Source organism: Lithobates pipiens, unplaced genomic scaffold (assembly GCF_037356315.1).
Source record: "Lithobates pipiens isolate NorthernLeopardFrog02 unplaced genomic scaffold, aLitPip1_a1.2 Scaffold_8, whole genome shotgun sequence".
Taxonomy (NCBI): Eukaryota; Metazoa; Chordata; class Amphibia; order Anura; family Ranidae; genus Lithobates; species Lithobates pipiens.
The window spans coordinates 555661751-555680595 of NW_027507903.1; the positions used below are offsets into that span (position 1 = coordinate 555661751).

The 18845-nt window shown below is 44.9% G+C and overlaps 1 protein-coding gene across 1 annotated transcript in view; it reads right to left on the bottom strand.

Annotated features, from left to right (window-relative positions):
• The window catches only part of LOC143960926 (gamma-glutamyl hydrolase-like), a 54947-nt gene that overhangs the window by 2566 nt on the left and 33536 nt on the right, over positions 1 to 18845 (bottom strand). The window contains exons 4-9 of the mRNA XM_077469958.1: positions 16791 to 16841; positions 8309 to 8393; positions 7299 to 7437; positions 5248 to 5354; positions 2506 to 2599; positions 682 to 819 (exon numbers count right to left, since the gene is read on the bottom strand). Coding sequence (XP_077326084.1) covers positions 682 to 819; positions 2506 to 2599; positions 5248 to 5354; positions 7299 to 7437; positions 8309 to 8393; positions 16791 to 16841 — 614 coding nt within the window. The remainder of the gene's footprint in view (positions 1 to 681; positions 820 to 2505; positions 2600 to 5247; positions 5355 to 7298; positions 7438 to 8308; positions 8394 to 16790; positions 16842 to 18845) is intronic.

Below are 18845 nucleotides of genomic sequence, written 5' to 3' on the forward strand. Positions count from 1 at the left end.
CCTCTCACTGAACCTCCCTCTCCCTTTCTAGACCGTATCAAATTATTTTTTTCTTTGAACTTGTTACTTTAGTGAAAAATAATTTTACCCCCAGTGATGCCATCAACAGGTTGGTAAATGCCTTGCAGGGACAGCTACTTGGAGGTCAGTTCCTTATAAAGCAACCCTCCAGAATGCCATCTCTCAAAAGCCCTTTCCTTACCCACAGTGTCTGTGTTCGGATTCACTCACCCGATGCTGCCTAAATGTCAAATTTTGGCATTCAACTGTACACAGCTCAGAGGTGGATGCGCACAAAGCAAGAAGAGGCTCAGTATGGCGGATGGGTCCCAGGGTCTGAGCCCTTTGGAGTGTGGATGGAAACTTGAGTATCAAGAGCAAATGGAATAAAGCACAGCGAGAACATGCAAGTAGTGTCCTTGTTGGGATTCAAACCGGGGATGCTAGTGCTGCAAGGTAGCAAGGTTAGTAAGGTTAACCATTAAGCAACATACAAATGTGTTGCACCCTACTGATTTTCATGGACATAAATGTAACCTTTGCTAGTGCTGCTCAACATTTTCATATTGCCTTAAAATGTTAAAATAACAATTATTTAGTCTTTTATTTTTCCTGATTCTCAACTATTGTTTACACACTGACTATGCATTATAAAGATGTTAATTATAGTAAGCCTGTTACCTTCATTAACAAAAAAGTTGGCCATATACTGTGATATCCATATTGCATTTTTAGAGTGTGGGTAGGCATAATCTCGGTTCCACTGGAAACGATTCACTTCTGGATGCCACTGCACTCCATAGAAAGGGTAATCTCGAGCTATGGACATAGGAGAACTTAGCATAGTTAGCCTTACTAATTACACTCCTATATAGTATAGTTAAAATATATAATAATTATTAAAAACATACTTCTTATAAAGACATTTTCCAGTTTTATTTTTTAATCCAAAATTTCAATATGTAATATCTGTCGAATGAAAAAAAAAAAAACAGAGGTGGACCTGTGCTAAAGTGTGGAGGTTCTGGATACGGGTATACACACTGGTCAACATAGTCCTTCATATCAATCTACAGAAGGAACCATAAGATACACTCTTACATCAGCCAATTGAAGAAGCCACTCGCGAGCAACGCACCCTCATATAAAATTTTTTGGGTGATGAAGCAAACTATTGTGCGGTCATGCAAAACACCTATCCTCAGTTTTGAGGTGGTCAAGAGTCTAATTCATGGAACGCTTATCAATAAAAATTGATTCTTAATAACATGCAATGATAGATTCCTATGAGTTTGGCAAACCTGGCTCGACCAGTTCCCAATCTCAAATTAATTCCCGCTTCCTGGTACTGTAGCCACTTTCTCCTGAGCCGACACAAGCCCCTGGGGTACCCCACTTCTTCCAGTGAGTACGGCGAGGTTCACTGAGTATGATACTGCTCCCATTGTCCTACAGGGGAGTTTTCATGTTTCTGTCCGCAAACACATGTACACCTGCATATTCTAATTACCTTTATTCTTATGCGACCTGATCTTCGGTGAATGGAACATCTAGGTCATAGTCCTTTATTTATATGTTGTACTTCATATTTTTTTGTCGAGGGTGGACATCTTATGTACTTGTTTCCTGGATTGTACTCTCTATTTGTACTATACGCGTACTGTTCCTTTTGTTAAAACTTTAATAAATCTTAAGTAAAAGAAAAAAAAAAACTTTCAATACTCACATCCACTCCAATTATGTCCAAGCAGGCTTGCTTCCTCCATTCCCAGTTGTTGCCTCATTTTTCAGGTAGAATGATGTCCAGTGTCATCCAACCCACTTCATGGTAGTCCAGGCTGTCAAAAACTCACCCCCTTTCCAGCGGATTGTCATAACGTAGTGAGTGATCACAGCATTCCTAAGCTGAGTGGCATTCATGCAGCATCATGTGCCCTACAAAGGCCACCTAGTGCTGCCCCCAAAAAAGAAGATGAAGGACCATGACATTACCAGACTAGCATGTTGGAAAAGTGTATGTAGGGTTTGGGGTTTTTCTTTAAACTCTTCTGTGTGTGGCGTGAGGTGTAAAGGTCGTTGGAATCATAGAGTTCCCATTTAAAGCCTAGCTCAAGCCAAAATTTTTTTGGTAGGGGAGAGTAAACATTTCTGTTAGTCTTTTATTTCTGTCTGTGAACCTACTGAGGAGATTTTCCCTCACTCCCTGTCACTGTGAAAAAATATAATGGAGAGTGCAGTAGATACTGGATGACATGGACAGCAATAAAAATATTGTCAGAATGGCTTTGACAGTAGGTGAGGATGTTGAATGGTGCCTGTTTTGCAGCTATTGACTAGCTGTTTTGTCAATGCAGAGTCACTTGAGTGATCTGACATTTACCAGAACGAAGATATCAATTTTGTGTCTCATTATGAATTTTGGAATATTTTTAGATAGCAATTCAAAGTGTGTTATTTAAATATTAGATAGCTTATCACCATTCCCAGCTGGTTATGCCAACTTACCCTCAAAGGTTGAAATAAATTCCACTCCTTTTGTATCTCGATTTGTGGACAGGATCCGATAAAACCCAGATAGCTTCTTGTTTGCATAAAAAACCTGAATATAATAATAATAAGCAGAGTAAAAAAGATAATAGAAGTAGTAGAGACTTTAACATGCAAAAGCAGTTGTACTATAGAAAAGCAAACATTTCTACCCATGATTGGACACCATGAGGCAAGATATGAATATCTTCCAGCATGTACACTAGGGGTGAGTATGGGTGACCCCGCCCCCCTCTGATGTAACGCAGGTTTCCGTTACATCAGAGGGGGGCGTGGTCACCAATACGTCATTGGGGAAGCCCGGCTTCCCCCACTAGCGTCAGAGGGGGGGGGGGGTCAGGTGACGGGTGGCCCCGCCCTCCTCATATAAGAAACGTCAAGCCGCTGGCATCCCGCAGTGTCTCCGACAGTGGAGACAGAGGATGCATGGATGGACTACGCTGCGCTGGACTGGAGGGAGAGATCACCCATCGCTGAATCAGATCAGCCATCGCTGGACCCCGGAGAGATGATCATCCGTCGCTGGATAGCAAGAGTGGATTACCACCGCTGGAATCTTTTTTTTATTTTTAATAAAGGAATTTTTCAAAAGTGTGTTTGTCTTATTTAACTATTTTTTACACTTTCTTTGTGAAATGGTAGGGTTACTTTTGTACCCCCTTACCATTTCAAATGGGGAGGCCGGGATATGGGGGTTCCCTTGCTAAAGGGGGCTTCCAGATTCTGTTAACCCCCCTGCCCGCAGACCCCCTCAACCACCGGCCAGGGTTGTGGGGATGAGGCCCTTGTCCACATCAACATGGGGACATGGTGCTTTGGGCAAGACCCCAAAGCATCCTTCAATGTTGAGGGCATGTGGCCTGGTACGGTTCAGGAGGGGGGAGGCACTCTCTCGTCCCTCCTCTTTTCCTGCGGCCTGCCAGGTTGAGTGCTTGGATAAAGGGTCTGGTATGGATTTTTAGGGGGACCCCCACAGCAATTTTTTTTAATTTGACGCGGGGTTCCCCTTAATATCCATACCAGACCTGAAGGGTCTGGTATGGATATTTAGGGGGAACCCCACATCCATTTTTTTTTTACATTTGAGGCGGGGTTCCCCTTAATATCCATACCAGACCTGAAGGGCATGGTAATTGAATTTGGGGAAACCCACGCTTTTTTTTTTTTTATCAATGACTTTTCTCTGTATTACGGGATTACGGGAGCCGACAATTCATTATAGCCGCGAGTGATTTTAAATTACTTTTTTTTCTGCAGAAATGACACTTTGTGCAGGGACAGTTCTAAGCACAGGAAACATGCGCCCCTTCACAGGCATACTATAGACACCCCCCCCCGTACGAAATTTATAAGAATATTACACTTTTATTGTTTCACTTTAATCATTATTAAAATCACTGCTCCCGAAAAAACGTCAGTTTTTAAAACTTTTTTTGCATTGATCCATGTGCCCTGGGGCAGGACCCAGGTCCCCAAACACTTTTAGGACAGTAACTTGCATATTAGCCTTTAAAATTAGCGCTTTAGATTTTGAACGTTCGAGTCCCATAGACTTTAATAGGGTTCACACGAAGTTTAGGTCTGTTCACAGGTTCTGGTGCGAACCGAACCGGGGGATGTTTGGCTCATCCTTAATGTACACTATATTGTCAAAAGTTAAGAATTTTAATGTCATCCCAGTCTTAGTCCGTAGGGTTCAATATTGAGTTGGCCCACCCTTTGCAGCTTTAACAGCTCCAACTCTTTTGGGAAGGCTGTCCACAAGGTTTAGGAGTGTGTCAATGGGAATGTTTGACCATTCTTACAGAAGCGCATTAGTGAGGTCAGGCACTGATGTTGGACGAGAAGGCCTGGCTTGCAGTCTCTGCTCTAATTCATCCCAAATGTGTTCTTATGGGTTGAGGTCAGCTCTCATCTCAAACTGTACCCACAAAGTTGGGACCATGAAATTGTCCAAAATGTCTTGGTATGCTGATGCATTAAGAGTTCCCTTCACTGGAACCAAGGAGCCAAGCCCAACCCCTAAAAAACAACCTGACACCATAATTCCCCACTCCACCAAATGATTTGGACCTGTGCGAAATGCAAGGTCTGTAAAGACATGGATGAGATTGAGGTGGGTTTTGGATGAATTTGAGCGGAGACTGCGAGCCAGGCTTCACCCACATCAGTGCTTGACCTCCCTGATGTGCTTCTGGAAGAATGGTCAAACATTCCCATAGCCATCCTCCTAAACCTTGTGGACAGTCTTCCCAGAAGAGTTGAAGCTGTTATAGCTGCAAAGGGTGGGCCAACTCAGTATTGAACCCTACGAAGTAAGACTGGGATGACAATAAAATGTGCATGTAAAGGCAGGTGTCCCAATACTTTTGACAATATAGTGTATGTCCAGCCAAAAATATTTTTTTAATAGACATTGGAAAGATTAAAACCCCTTTTAGGTATTACTGTTATCTGGGACTCCTTTAGAGAGATGTTCCCTCACCTACTGTCTGTTTTGAAGTTAGAGATTTCCCCTCACTTCTTGTCTGAAGAAACTTTTGTCACTAGTACCATAGCCTGCCTCTTCAGGACACCATGTAAAACACAATTAAGATTGTAACTGGTCCCTGCTGGTAAAGAACGTTCTAAATCCCGCATGGCCATGGACTATAGATAATAATCACTGAAATACAAATCAATATATTGACATCTCCTCACCTCTGGGGTTAGGCCAAAGTGGTGGAAATTGGCAGTTATCTTCTCTCTGGTGATAGCATGGAGTAATTTTGGAGGAACGTGTTGAAACATTCTGCTGGATGAGATGTCTGTAGCGAAAAGATTAGAACATGAAGTGTATTTTCTACCTTGTGCTGGTAGGAAAGCAATTTGCAAAACGTTCCCCATTAAACACCTAGAAATTGTGCAGTGCTAAACAATGCCCTATATTTAAGTTGATCATGTGAAAACATAAATTATTATATATATATATATATATATATATATATATATTTTTTTTTTATGTTTTCACATAATTAGCTCAGTGTTTCTCAAACTTTTTTAAGTTGAGACACCCTTTAAAATTATAGACAATCTCAAGTTCCCCCCTTTAAAATTATGAACAGTCTCAAGGCACCCCATTCTAAAATGTAAAAAAATATTCTAACAGCTTTACACAATGCAGCAACATCCACAAGTAGGACACACAACATTTGAGGTGATATATTCTTTCAAAGCAAATACAGTTTTGCACACATACTAATTAGTATTCCAATACCCCAGTGCTGAGATAGAGGAGCACAAGAGGGTCAAACAAGGATGCTGTGGAGGCAGCAGACATCCTCCTTATTAACTGATGATGTGATTGGTTGTTAGGATGCCAGTGTCTAGAAAGTGGTAATGGTGCATAATGATCTAATGCTCTATAATAATGCTCTATGTAACTAAAAGGCGGGTTTGATCCACCTGCTGGCTTGTATACAATTTTTGATCAATTTTTAGGCATTTTGGCCAGGCACCCCTGAAGAAACCTCAAGGCACCCTGGTTGCAAAGGCTAGATTAGCGTACTTATAGGCCATTGTTTAGTGCTGCACAAATTCTGTTTAATTAATGTAGTGTTTTCTGTGGATGAATCAGAGTGTGTGAGCTTGATAACACTTTATATATATTTACAAATTTTTTTATGCAGTGATAATTTTAGGTTTTTTAAAGCTGTTTACAATTACTATGTGGAAGGACAACTTTCTGTTCCTGAAGATAAAACATGACTACCCTCTCAAAAAGACATGACGAAAACGTAATATTGGCAAATTTGAGAAATGTTAATGTCTTTTTTTTTTATTATACATCATGGGAACATATTCGTATCCATGATAATAGTGTTATGCTACCAACTTCAGGTGATTCGATACTTGCAAAAAAAGAAATTTCCTCTAGGCATAACCCTTCCCAGGTAGGCAGGGCTTTTTTTTTCTAGTGTCTAATGCCGCGTACACACGACCGGACTTTTCAACATCAAAAGTCCGACGGAATAATTCCGGCAGACCATTCGATCGTGTGTGGGCTGCAGCAGACTTTTGATTTGCAAAAGTCTGACAGACTTTAGAAATGGAATATGTTTCAAATTTTTCCAACAGAACTCCGCCGGACCCAGTTCCTACCGAGAAATCCGCTCGTGTGTATGCTAGTCCGACAGACAAAAACTGACGCGAGGGCAGCTATTGGCTACTGGCTATGAACTTCCTTATTCTAGTCTGGTCGTACGTCATCACGTTCCAATCCGTCGGACTTTGGTGTGATTGTGTGTGGCCAAGTCCGTTCATTCGGAAAGTTCGTCAGAACTCTGTCAGAACTCCGTCAGAACTCCGTCGAAAGTCTGTCGGACCTAGTTCCTCGAAAAGTCCGGTCGTGTGTACGCGGCATTAGGCTTTTAAAAAAAAAAAGCAGAGATCCTGCCCCTCTTTCTTCATGGCTTGATGCAAAATCTGAAGCCTTGCTTAGCTGGGAGAGGTTATACATAGGAATAGATTTCCTGTCTTTTTTTGCCAGTGTCCAATCACCTGAAGTAGCAGAACCCTATCATTATTGCTACAAAGATGCTCTGTGTCCCATAATGTATTCCAAGAAATGGATTTTACAAGAAAGCCAAAAATTAAATTTTCAGATGTGCTCAGAAATGTAGGGCCACCTGGAAAAGCAAAAGAGAGCAGTCTCAATGGAAGCTGTGCATGAAATTATTATTCAACAATTTCCACCCTACTGCTGTAATTACCTTTCGTGAGGTTTAGTGGAAGCGATATGTTTTCAGCCGATGTGTTACTTAATAAGTCCTCTCCAGTCGTTAGGGCAGTGAGGACCTGAAATCCCATACATGTCCCCCAGATAGGGAAATATATTCCAGAAGAAGCAGCCTAGGGGTAACAATGGAACCAAACACTGAGCAAAAAATATGGTCTATTTACAATTAAAAGGGTAAAAAACCTGCAAAAAATATTTTACCAGACACAGAGACAAAATACAGAAAAAAATATTATATGAGCTGTATATATAAACTTGTGCCAAACTGTGAACATCATTAAAGTATAAACATATTTTGAACAAGCAGTAAAGACACTGTCCAAACCCTCATTCATCTGTGTATCTATAGGCATTGTGGATAAATGCATTTGTAAAAAACAGCAGGTGTCTCTAAGCAGAAATGGACCAACACCCAACATCAGAGTCTCTGTTGTGATCTTTGAAGATGTTTTTCTTCACAGTACAAGCAGTTATAAAGGTTGGAGATGCCTTGTTTTAAAACCCCTTTAGTGCTTGTTAAGATTATTTAAAGTGGACTAAACTCCCCTATCGTTTTCAGCCAAGGAAGCTGCCATCTTTGCCTCTGTTTAATCTTCAACTGCTATGGTGCTGCACATGTGATTCGTTATGACACCAGCCATTGGATGGTTTGATAGTTTGGCTGAGAGCACAGCCAATGTGCAGTTAGCATTCCCGTCATGCCTTTTTTTTAACTGTTTAAATCCATGGGTTTACTTCCACTTTAAATAATGTCCATAGTCCAGGCACCGGTTATTTTAAAGTTGGAAAAAGAGGCATATCATGTTGGACACCATCTTCCACATATACTATCAAAAATCTAGGGGGACATAACACTTTTATATTTGGGTTTGGGTCCTTCTATTCTTCTTATGTACAGTATATGAGGGTCTCTTGACCACCATTCATAGCAGGAATCTTTGTTTTTTATAGTGCTATATGTGCCTGAGTGTCATGCTTACTTACCTCAATAGACAGTTTATAGAATATTCCAGCTATCCGAGAAAAATTAGAAGTCAGGAGACCAACAGCTCCTCCGGGTAGAAGAACACTGTTAAATAAACACACATCTATCACATCATTGTAACACATTTCTGTAAAACCCACATGCCACCAAACTTCAAAAACCCAGTACTGTTGTAGCTCCTGATTTGGTTTCAGTGTCTAAGTGCAGCCCAAATTTTTTTTAAAAATCAGCACAAGGGGCATAACTTACAGTCAAGTGTGATGTGTCCCTTATGCTGATGCCTATTCTTTTAGTAGAAATCCTCCTCTGTCCATGCCCCCCACACTCCTGACACCATAATCTTCTGGGGAGACGTTGGTTAATAGTGATGGCCGAACGGTTCGCCCGGCGGTCGTTTCGCGGCGAATTTCCGACATTCGCGGTCCGCACGTTCGAACGCCTTTTTCCGTCGTTCGCCGCGGCGGACTTACGTGTTTAATGTATACAAGAACTTTAACCTTTGGTGACACGTTTATCATGTGATACAGGACAGCCAATTGAGACATGACAGCACATGGACACTTGTACATTCCCCCTAACCTATAAATACACCCGATCCGGTGGCCATTTTACATTCTTTCTTCTGTTAAGATAGGGACAGGTTCCTGTGTGGAGTAGGGAGAGATAAACCACTAGCTATTTGGTACACAAAAGTTCTTTTCAGGACTGGTATAGGTGTTAGGTGTTGATAGGTTTGCTGTGCTGCTGATTCTTGCAGCAGCCTGAGTGTCTTTTGTTAGTTTAGAGAAAGGGAAAGGACGGTGTATGCTACAGGGACAGCCAGATTAGTCTTTCATCATCATCATCATCATCATCATCATTAGCTGTTACTATCAAGGTCCACAAAAGAGCTGTTCCAGTAACCACTAATCGTTCTCTTTTTTTGCCAATTTGTATAGGGACAGGAAGGAAGCAGTGTTGTCAGGCAGTGAGGGTAATTTTAAAGACTTGCTGTTATTATTAGTTCCACAAAGGTTCTTTTCAGGACTGGTATCAGTGGTACAGTAATAGGCTTGTACATGTATAATATTCTTTCTTCCAAATATAGAAAGGATATTATACTTGACTGCTGCCCTTCTGCTGCAGTCTGCTAAACATTCACAACTCACTTGTTCCACAAAAGTTCTTATAAGGACTGGTAACTTGGTATAGGGTGCTACGGTACATAGGCTTGAGTGCGGTACAGTCTGCTGTTCTGTAAGGACCGCTATCGGTCCACAATAGATAGGGTTGACGTGCACCACTGCTGACCGCTGCCCTATACTGCAGCAGTCCTTCAGCGGTATAGGGACTGACGTACAGTCTGCTAATCACTAACACACAACCTGCTTGTTCCACAAAAGTTCTTATAAGGACTGGTAACTTGGTATAGGGTGCTACGGTACATAGGCTTGAGTGCGGTACAGTCTGCTGTTCTGTAAGGACCGCTATCGGTCCACAATAGATAGGGTTGACGTGCACCACTGCTGACCGCTGCCCTATACTGCAGCAGTCCTTCAGCGGTATAGGGACTGACGTACAGTCTGCTAAAAACTAATACACAACCTGCTTGGTCCACAAAAGTTCTTATAAGGACTGGTAACTTGGTATAGGGTGCTACGGTACATAGGCTTGAGTGCGGTACAGTCTGCTGTTCTGTAAGGACCGCTATCGGTCCACAATAGATAGGGTTGACGTGCACCACTGCTGACCGCTCACCTATACTGCAGCAGTCCTTCAGCGGTATAGGGACTGACGTACAGTCTGCTAAACACTAATACACAACCTGCTTGTTCCACAAAAGTTCTTATAAGGACTGGTAACTTGGTATAGGGTGCTACGGTACATAGGCTTGAGTGCGGTACAGTCTGCTGTTCTGTAAGGACCGCTATCGGTCCACAATAGATAGGGTTGACGTGCACCACTGCTGACCGCTCACCTATACTGCAGCAGTCCTTCAGCGGTATAGGGACTGACGTACAGTCTGCTAATCACTAACACACAACCTGCTTGTTCCACAAAAGTTCTTATAAGGACTGGTAACTTGGTATAGGGTGCTACGGTACATAGGCTTGAGTGCGGTACAGTCTGCTGTTCTGTAAGGACCGCTATCGGTCCACAATAGATAGGGTTGACGTGCACCACTGCTGACCGCTCACCTATACTGCAGCAGTCCTTCAGCGGTATAGGGACTGACGTACAGTCTGCTAAACACTAATACACAACCTGCTTGTTCCACAAAAGTTCTTATAAGGACTGGTAACTTGGTATAGGGTGCTACGGTACATAGGCTTGAGTGCGGTACAGTCTGCTGTTCTGTAAGGACCGCTATCGGTCCACAATAGATAGGGTTGACGTGCACCACTGCTGACCGCTGCCCTATACTGCAGCAGTCCTTCAGCGGTATAGGGACTGACGTACAGTCTGCTAAACACTAATACACAACCTGCTTGGTCCACAAAAGTTCTTATAAGGACTGGTAACTTGGTATAGGGTGCTACGGTACATAGGCTTGAGTGCGGTACAGTCTGCTGTTCTGTAAGGACCGCTATCGGTCCACAATAGATAGGGTTGACGTGCACCACTGCTGACCGCTCACCTATACTGCAGCAGTCCTTCAGCGGTATAGGGACTGACGTACAGTCTGCTAATCACTAACACACAACCTGCTTGTTCCACAAAAGTTCTTATAAGGACTGGTAACTTGGTATAGGGTGCTACGGTACATAGGCTTGAGTGCGGTACAGTCTGCTGTTCTGTAAGGACCGCTATCGGTCCACAATAGATAGGGTTGACGTGCACCACTGCTGACCGCTGCCCTATACTGCAGCAGTCCTTCAGCGGTATAGGGACTGACGTACAGTCTGCTAAACACTAATACACAACCTGCTTGGTCCACAAAAGTTCTTATAAGGACTGGTAACTTGGTATAGGGTGCTACGGTACATAGGCTTGAGTGCGGTACAGTCTGCTGTTCTGTAAGGACCGCTATCGGTCCACAATAGATAGGGTTGACGTGCACCACTGCTGACCGCTGCCCTATACTGCAGCAGTCCTTCAGCGGTATAGGGACTGACGTACAGTCTGCTAAACACTAATACACAACCTGCTTGGTCCACAAAAGTTCTTATAAGGACTGGTAACTTGGTATAGGGTGCTACGGTACATAGGCTTGAGTGCGGTACAGTCTGCTGTTCTGTAAGGACCGCTATCGGTCCACAATAGATAGGGTTGACGTGCACCACTGCTGACCGCTGCCCTATACTGCAGCAGTCCTTCAGCGGTATAGGGACTGACGTACAGTCTGCTAAACACTAATACACAACCTGCTTGGTCCACAAAAGTTCTTATAAGGACTGGTAACTTGGTATAGGGTGCTACGGTACATAGGCTTGAGTGCGGTACAGTCTGCTGTTCTGTAAGGACCGCTATAGGTCCACAATAGATAGGGTTGACGTGCACCACTGCTGACCGCTCACCTATACTGCAGCAGTCCTTCAGCGGTATAGGGACTAAGAGTTTTGTCACAGGGTCATTTAAAAAATGACATGCAGAGGAAGAGGCAGGCCCTTCCGCAGGGGTGGTAGGGGTAGGGCAGGAGCAACAGGCTTGAGCCAAAGTGGGAAGTTGCAGAAGGTGCGTTCAATTACTTTAAAGGATGCACCAGACTTGGTTGAGTGGCTCGCTCAGCCTTACTCTTCTGCACCCTCCTCATCCTCTCGATCTGCACCCTCTTCTTCACTCTCTGCTATGTGCACCCCCAAAGACACTACCACCAACAACACGACCACCACCACCACCACCACATACCTTCCGCTTGAGTCACTGGAATTATTTTCCGATCCATATCAAGAGGACATTTCTGATGCGCAGCCACTCTTGGTATTGGATCAGGAAGAGGAGGTAGCAACAAGCGCTACTCAGCAGTCTGACGCCAGTACCCAGATCAGCCCAAGGAGGAGGTTGGTCCCCGGTGTTGCTGCCTACTCCGAGATCTCTACTTATAGCGGTGGGGAAGGTGACGTTGATGATGACGTGTCTAGTGATGTCACGTGGGTGCCCACAAGAGAGGAAGAGGAGGGGAGTTCAGAGGGAGATATGGACCAGCAGATAGGGAGGAGAAGCAGCAATGACTTACATTGCACAGCAGGGACAAAGCAGACTGCAAATGTATCAGGAGCGAGTCATCGACCATGTACGGTCACATCTGGCGCTCCCAGGACACCGGCACATGGCTCCGCAGTGTGGGCTTTTTTTAACGTGTCCGCTGCTGACAATAGCGTTGCCATCTGCAATCTTTGCAGTCAACGCGTTAGTCGCGGTAAGCCCAATACTCACCTAGGGACGACCGCCTTAAGAAGGCACATGAGCAGCCATCACCGAGCCCAGTGGGAGCAACGGAACACACAAAGCCACACTGCAGGCTCTCACCGTCCAGCCTCGTCTTCTACTTCTCCTTCTCCTCTCTCCTCACAATTGTCCTCCACTCCACCTTCCATCACGCCAAGCTCACATTTTTCTGCAAAAAGGCAGGCTTCCGTGGGCCTAATGTTTGAGCGTAAAAAAATGATGATGCCGGATAACCCTCTTGCCCAACGGTTGGCGGCTGGCTTGTCAGAACTCATAGCCCGCCAACTACTGCCATATAAACTGGTGGACTCGGAGGCCTTTCGCAAATTTGTGGCCATTGGAACACCACAATGGAAGGTCCCAGGAAGGAAGTATTTCTCAGAGAAGGGCATCCCAGAGCTATATGGCCATGTTCAGCGGCAAGTGAATGTATCTCTGGCACACAGTGTCGGTGCCAAGATACATCTGACCACAGACACGTGGTCTAGCAAACACGGGCAGGGAAGGTATATCAGTTTTACTGCCCACTGGGTGAACCTTCTGACGGCCGTCAAGCATGTAACCCGTGGCACCCGTGTAGATTTGGTTTTACCGCCACGGATTGCATGCAGGCCTGACTCTTCTTCTCCTCCTCCTACTCCATCCTCCTCCCTCTCCTCCTCAGCTGCCTCCTCCTTTTCCGCTGCTAGCGTCTCTTCCACTGCACCGCCCAAGCTCCCCAGAACCTATTCCACATGCCAGGTGAGACGTTGCCATGCCGTGCTGCGTCTGTTGTGCCTGGAAGCAAAGAGCCACACTGGCCCGGCACTCCTTTCAGCTTTGCGTTCACAGGCAGATGAGTGGCTAACACCGCTCAATTTGACAGTTGGTAAAGTGGTGTGTGACAACGGTGCCAATCTGCTTAGCGCATTGAAACAGGGCAAAATCACGCACGTGCCGTGCATGGCACACGTCTTAAACTTGGTCGTGCAGCGATTCCTTGTCAAATACCCTGGGGTCCAGGACATCTTGCGGCAGGCAAGGAAAATCTCGGCCCATTTCAGAAGATCTTACACGGCCATGGCTCGCCTTGCTGACATTCAGCGGCGACACCATCTGCCGGTCAGACGTCTTATTTGCGATTGCCCGACGCGATGGAACTCAACCTTCTATATGCTTGATAGGCTGCTCCAGCAGAAACGTGCAGTTAACGTCTACCTGTATGAACTCTGCGAAAGAAACGGTTCTGGGGAGCTGGGTTTTTTTTCACCGCGCCAGTGGCTGCTCATGCGCGACACATGCAGACTTCTGCGGCCATTTGAGGAGATCACCAAACTGGTCAGTCGCAGCCATGGCGCCATCAGTGACATGGTACCTTATGCCTTCTTTCTGGAGCGTGCATTGCGTCGTGTCATTGATCAGGCTGTGGAGGAGCAGGAGCGGGAAGATGAGGAAGTCGCAATGCTGGATGAATTCCCAGGGGGGGCTACTCTATCTGAGACAAGTCAACAACAGGAGTCTGATGAGGAGTCAGAGGAGGATGGTGCCGGGGCGGATGAGCAGGAGCAAGAAGAGCATGCTTTAAACCTTTCTGGGATCCCTGTTGTGCGAGGATGGGGAGAGGAGAATGAAGAGGACGACATTATCCTGGATGATGAGCAGGAGCCAGGCCACCACACCGCTTCCACTTTAGTGCAAATGGGGGCCTTCATGCTCCAGTGTTTTAATAGGGACCCCCGTATAAAAAGCATGAGGGTCAAGGACCAGTACTGGGTGGCAACGTACTTAGACCCCCGGTACAAACACAAAATGGCGGAAATGTTACCGCCGTCGCAGAGGGCTGTCAGAATGCAGCACTTCCAGGCCTTGCTTCGAGAAATGCTGCATTCTGCTTTTGCGTGCGCTGGCAGAGGAGCAATTCCCACTCCCAGAGAAGGATTTGCGGGTACCAATCCAACAGCGCCTGCAAGAAGAGGCCGGTTTGAAGATGTGTTGGTGACTTCGGATATGAGGTCATTCTTTCAGCCGACCCATCGACAGGTGTCATCCGGATCCAGCATCAGGGAACGCCTAGACCGTCAGGTGTCCGACTACATTGGGTTAACGGCCGATGTGGACGCTCTGAGGAGTGATGAACCCCTAGACTACTGGGTGGGCAGGCTTGACCTCTGGCCAGAGCTTGCCCAATTTGCAATCGAACTGTTGGCTTGCCCCTCATCCAGTGTCCTGTCCGAAAGGACGTTCAGCGCAGCAGGGGGGATTGTGACCGATAAGCGTACTCGCCTAGCTCACCACAGTGTTAACTACCTCACATTTCTAAAAATGAATGAGGCATGGATCTCGGAGGAATTCAACACATGTGACCAGTAGACCATGTATATGTCTATAAACTATTTTTTTAATCAAGCACACAGACCTTCTTAATTCATTTGGCTCACTTCCTTGACCCAAAAAAGCACACCGTACTATATGCCCCTACCCTCCTCTTTGAAGAGGTTGAGCGGTGTCATATTTCTACTGGGGCTGCTTATGATATCCCTGTGCTGTGCTGACTTCCTCCTGGGGGTTCTTATTATGAAGGGATCACACTATCCCTGTGCTGTGCTGACTTCCTCCTGGGGGTTCTTATTATGAGGGGATCACACCATCCCTGTGCTGTGCTGACTTCCTCCTGGGGCTGCTTACGGTGCTGCTGTCAGTGCTGTATGTCACGGTGCTGCTGTCAGCGCTGTATGTCACGGTGCTGCTGTCAGCGCTGTATGTCACGGTGCTGCTGTCAGCGCTGTATGTCACGGTGCTGCTGTCAGCGCTGTATGTCACGGTGCTGCTGTCAGCGCTGTATGTCACGGTGCTGCTGTCAGCGCTGTATGTCACGGTGCTGCTGTCAGCGCTGTATGTCACGGTGCTGCTGTCAGCGCTGTATGTCACGGTGCTGCTGTCAGCGCTGTATGTCACGGTGCTGCTGTCAGCGCTGTATGTCACGGTGCTGCTGTCAGCGCTGTATGTCACGGTGCTGCTGTCAGTGCTCTGTATTACGGTGCTGCTGTCAGATGCCTCTATCACGGTGCATGTGTCATTCCGGTATGTCACGCTGCTGGTGATCATCTCCTGCACCCTCTTCTTTGCCTACCCTGGTCCCTGACCTTCCCTCTCCTCCATTGCCTTCATTAGCTCCATAGTCCTGAATTGTTAGAACAATTTCCCAAATAAAATAAAAATGCTTGTAGTTATCGATCCCAAATTCACCTCATACATGTATTATGTCATTGTCCAGATGGTGGGACTACGTTTTACCCCCTAATAATTACCACGTGGCCGCAAATTCGACATGAAGGTTTGCAAAGTTCGCCTCCCATTGAAGTCAATGGGGCCCGCGGCGAACGGTCGGTTTCGCGAACGTTTGGGTCCGTTCGCATTTCGCGTTCGCGAAACGTCCCGTCGGAAGTTCGTCCATCACTATTGGTTAATACAACTAAGGGGCTGTCACAAGCAAAACCATTGCACAGAGCAGGTGAGTATGACATGTTTTCTATTTTAAAAAAAATAGCCTTTAAACTGTTTTTTTTTTTAAACAATTTTTCATATTTGCCCTATGAAAAGGATCCAAAAGTCTATGGGGGTATCAGGGATTTAACTCCACAATGTGCCACATCCCTAAATTCGAATATAGACATAGAAGTTCCCTAGTTATGGGACTTTATAGGCACTTCAATCATATAGCAGATAAAATCATAAAACAGGTTTTTATTATAAAGCCCCATACACACTATTAGTGTTTCTGCTGAGTTTTTACTTCAGATTTACCAAAACCACATAATATGAGGTCAAACCTTAGGAGTTTCAATTTGTATGCAATCAGGGAGGCCCTTGTACTACATGGTTTTGGTAAACCTGAAGGAAAAAATCCGTAGAAAATCTGATAGTGTGTATGGGGCATAAATTATCAGTAAAAAAACAAAAAAACATGAAATATACATGGTATGAACACCAACTGAAAAGCAAGATGATGATACAATCTGGTATTGTCCACCCTGGATCCAACAGCCTGACCACCAATGATTATGGAAAACAGCATTATAGAAATATGAAAAAATATATATAAAATTGTAAAATAAATATGAACAGGGAACTCACCCATTGATGGAGTGAAAGAGGGAAAGATACTCATCTTCGCTCAGATTTAACCTGAAAATCATTCACACAGTTTCATTAGATTTGTAGCACTGGGCACCCTTACAAGTCAGATTAGTTCACACTGGCACGACATTTGGGAGCTCATGTTGCATGACATGTATAAATCAATGGCTCCCTATGAGAGCTGTCTTAACTGGTCCAAAACAAATCTTTGCTACTGTGGTCTGACTTTGGTCCTACTTCAGCCCACTGAATATCATTGAAGTTGGATCACAGTCGGATCCTCATCTTAACTGATCCGATTTTGGCATGCTACTTGTGCTCTGAAGATCTTGAACGGGAACCTGGAGCTGCACAATCTTGCTGACATGTAAGAAGGGAGAACACTGAGCGGCTTATTCCTCCTTACTTTACCAGCCGACCCACTACTCCAGGGCCACTTAGCATGCTTGGACTTTTGCCTTAATTTGATATACCAGATAATCTATCCCAACGCACAAGTTGGCAATTTAAATTTGGCTGATCCCCTGATGAGGCTCTGGTTTGGACTACTCCACTAATCAAGGGAGTTGTTAAAAACTGTTTACGCTGATGTCTATATACATTGAGAGCCTGACTGTTATATGCTTTCCTGAAGAAGCGGGCAGCGACCCATGAAAAGCAACTGTGTCGGAAGTTGTAGCAAGCCATTCATCACTGATGAGTCAATCTCTTACTGTGTAACACAAATACTATTTATATATGGAATTATGTTATGTTTTGTGTTGAATATATGTTCCAATGTTTTTAAACTTCTTACAATAAAACATTTTTGATAATTTTTTACTTATGTGGTAAAGTCCTTAAATATCAGTATATAGGGTCCTTTTGTACAATTTCTCTGATAGGATGAGGTACTGGTCAGTTTTGTCCAACCACTAGAGGGTCCTCCCTGGTGGTCCCTCCTCCCACCTCCCACTTTTTCCTTCTTTTCCATGACAGTAATAAAAGTGGAACCACTGCAGGGCCAGATTAAGAACATCATGGGCCTGGTGCTGAGGATTTTGGTGGGGCCTTTTATAAACAATAAATAAATAAAAATGCAACTATTTTTTGTTATAACAAATTCAATTAAAGAGAGAGAGGGGGAGGATGAGAGAGAGAGAAAGACAGAGAAAGGGGATGAAAGAGGTGTGAGGGGTAAGGGAGGGAGGATGAGAGAGAAAGGGGGGGGTGAGAGAGAGAGGATGCACATGGGCATGTGTGGGAATGACATCAGGGCAGCCCGGCCAAGGCAAGTGACGGAAGGCACAGAACCCAGAAGGAAGACCGGGTGAAGATGGAAGTTCCCGGGCCCCGCCGGACTGATCACAGCACAGCACTGGAGGGCTCAGTCTGACAATTTAAATGTACCCTAATGTGCTAATATGCTGGGCATACTTGTACATTATGGCATAACCTACCCCAGGGCCTCTAAAAAGTAGTAATTTTAGAAAAGTTTACTACTGCTTTAATATCACAGGAGCCTCTCATGGGGCCCCCTACTTACTCTGTCGCCCTTGGGCAGTGCCTAAATGCAGAGTTGTCAACATTTTAAAAATATTTTCAGGGACGCTTTTTTTTTACAAGGGCTATATTTAGAGTAGCTGACATCCCCCGTGTTCCTCTATACATCACAATAGTCATTACAACATGAAATAAGTACTAATAATGGGGCAGAACAAATATGAAGACTGTGAGATTTCCTTTAGTTGAAGTGACAAAAGTGCCCATTCTAGAGCTGGTAACATTGAGGGTATTCAGCATAATAATTTTAAAGAACAGTTTTTGTGGGTAAGAGGCATAGGAGAGGAGTATGGATGGTATAAAAGTGGGAAGTATGTGCAGGTGAGGGAGAGGAATGTGGAGGGTCTAACAGTGGGCACTGTGTACAGGAGAGGAGTGTGGAGGGTATGGCAGAAGGCACTATGTACAGGAGAGGAGTGTGGAGGGGTATGACAGTGGGCGGTATGCACAGCAGAGGAGTTTAGAGGGTATGACATTGGGCACTATGTATAGGAGAGGAGTGTGGAGGGT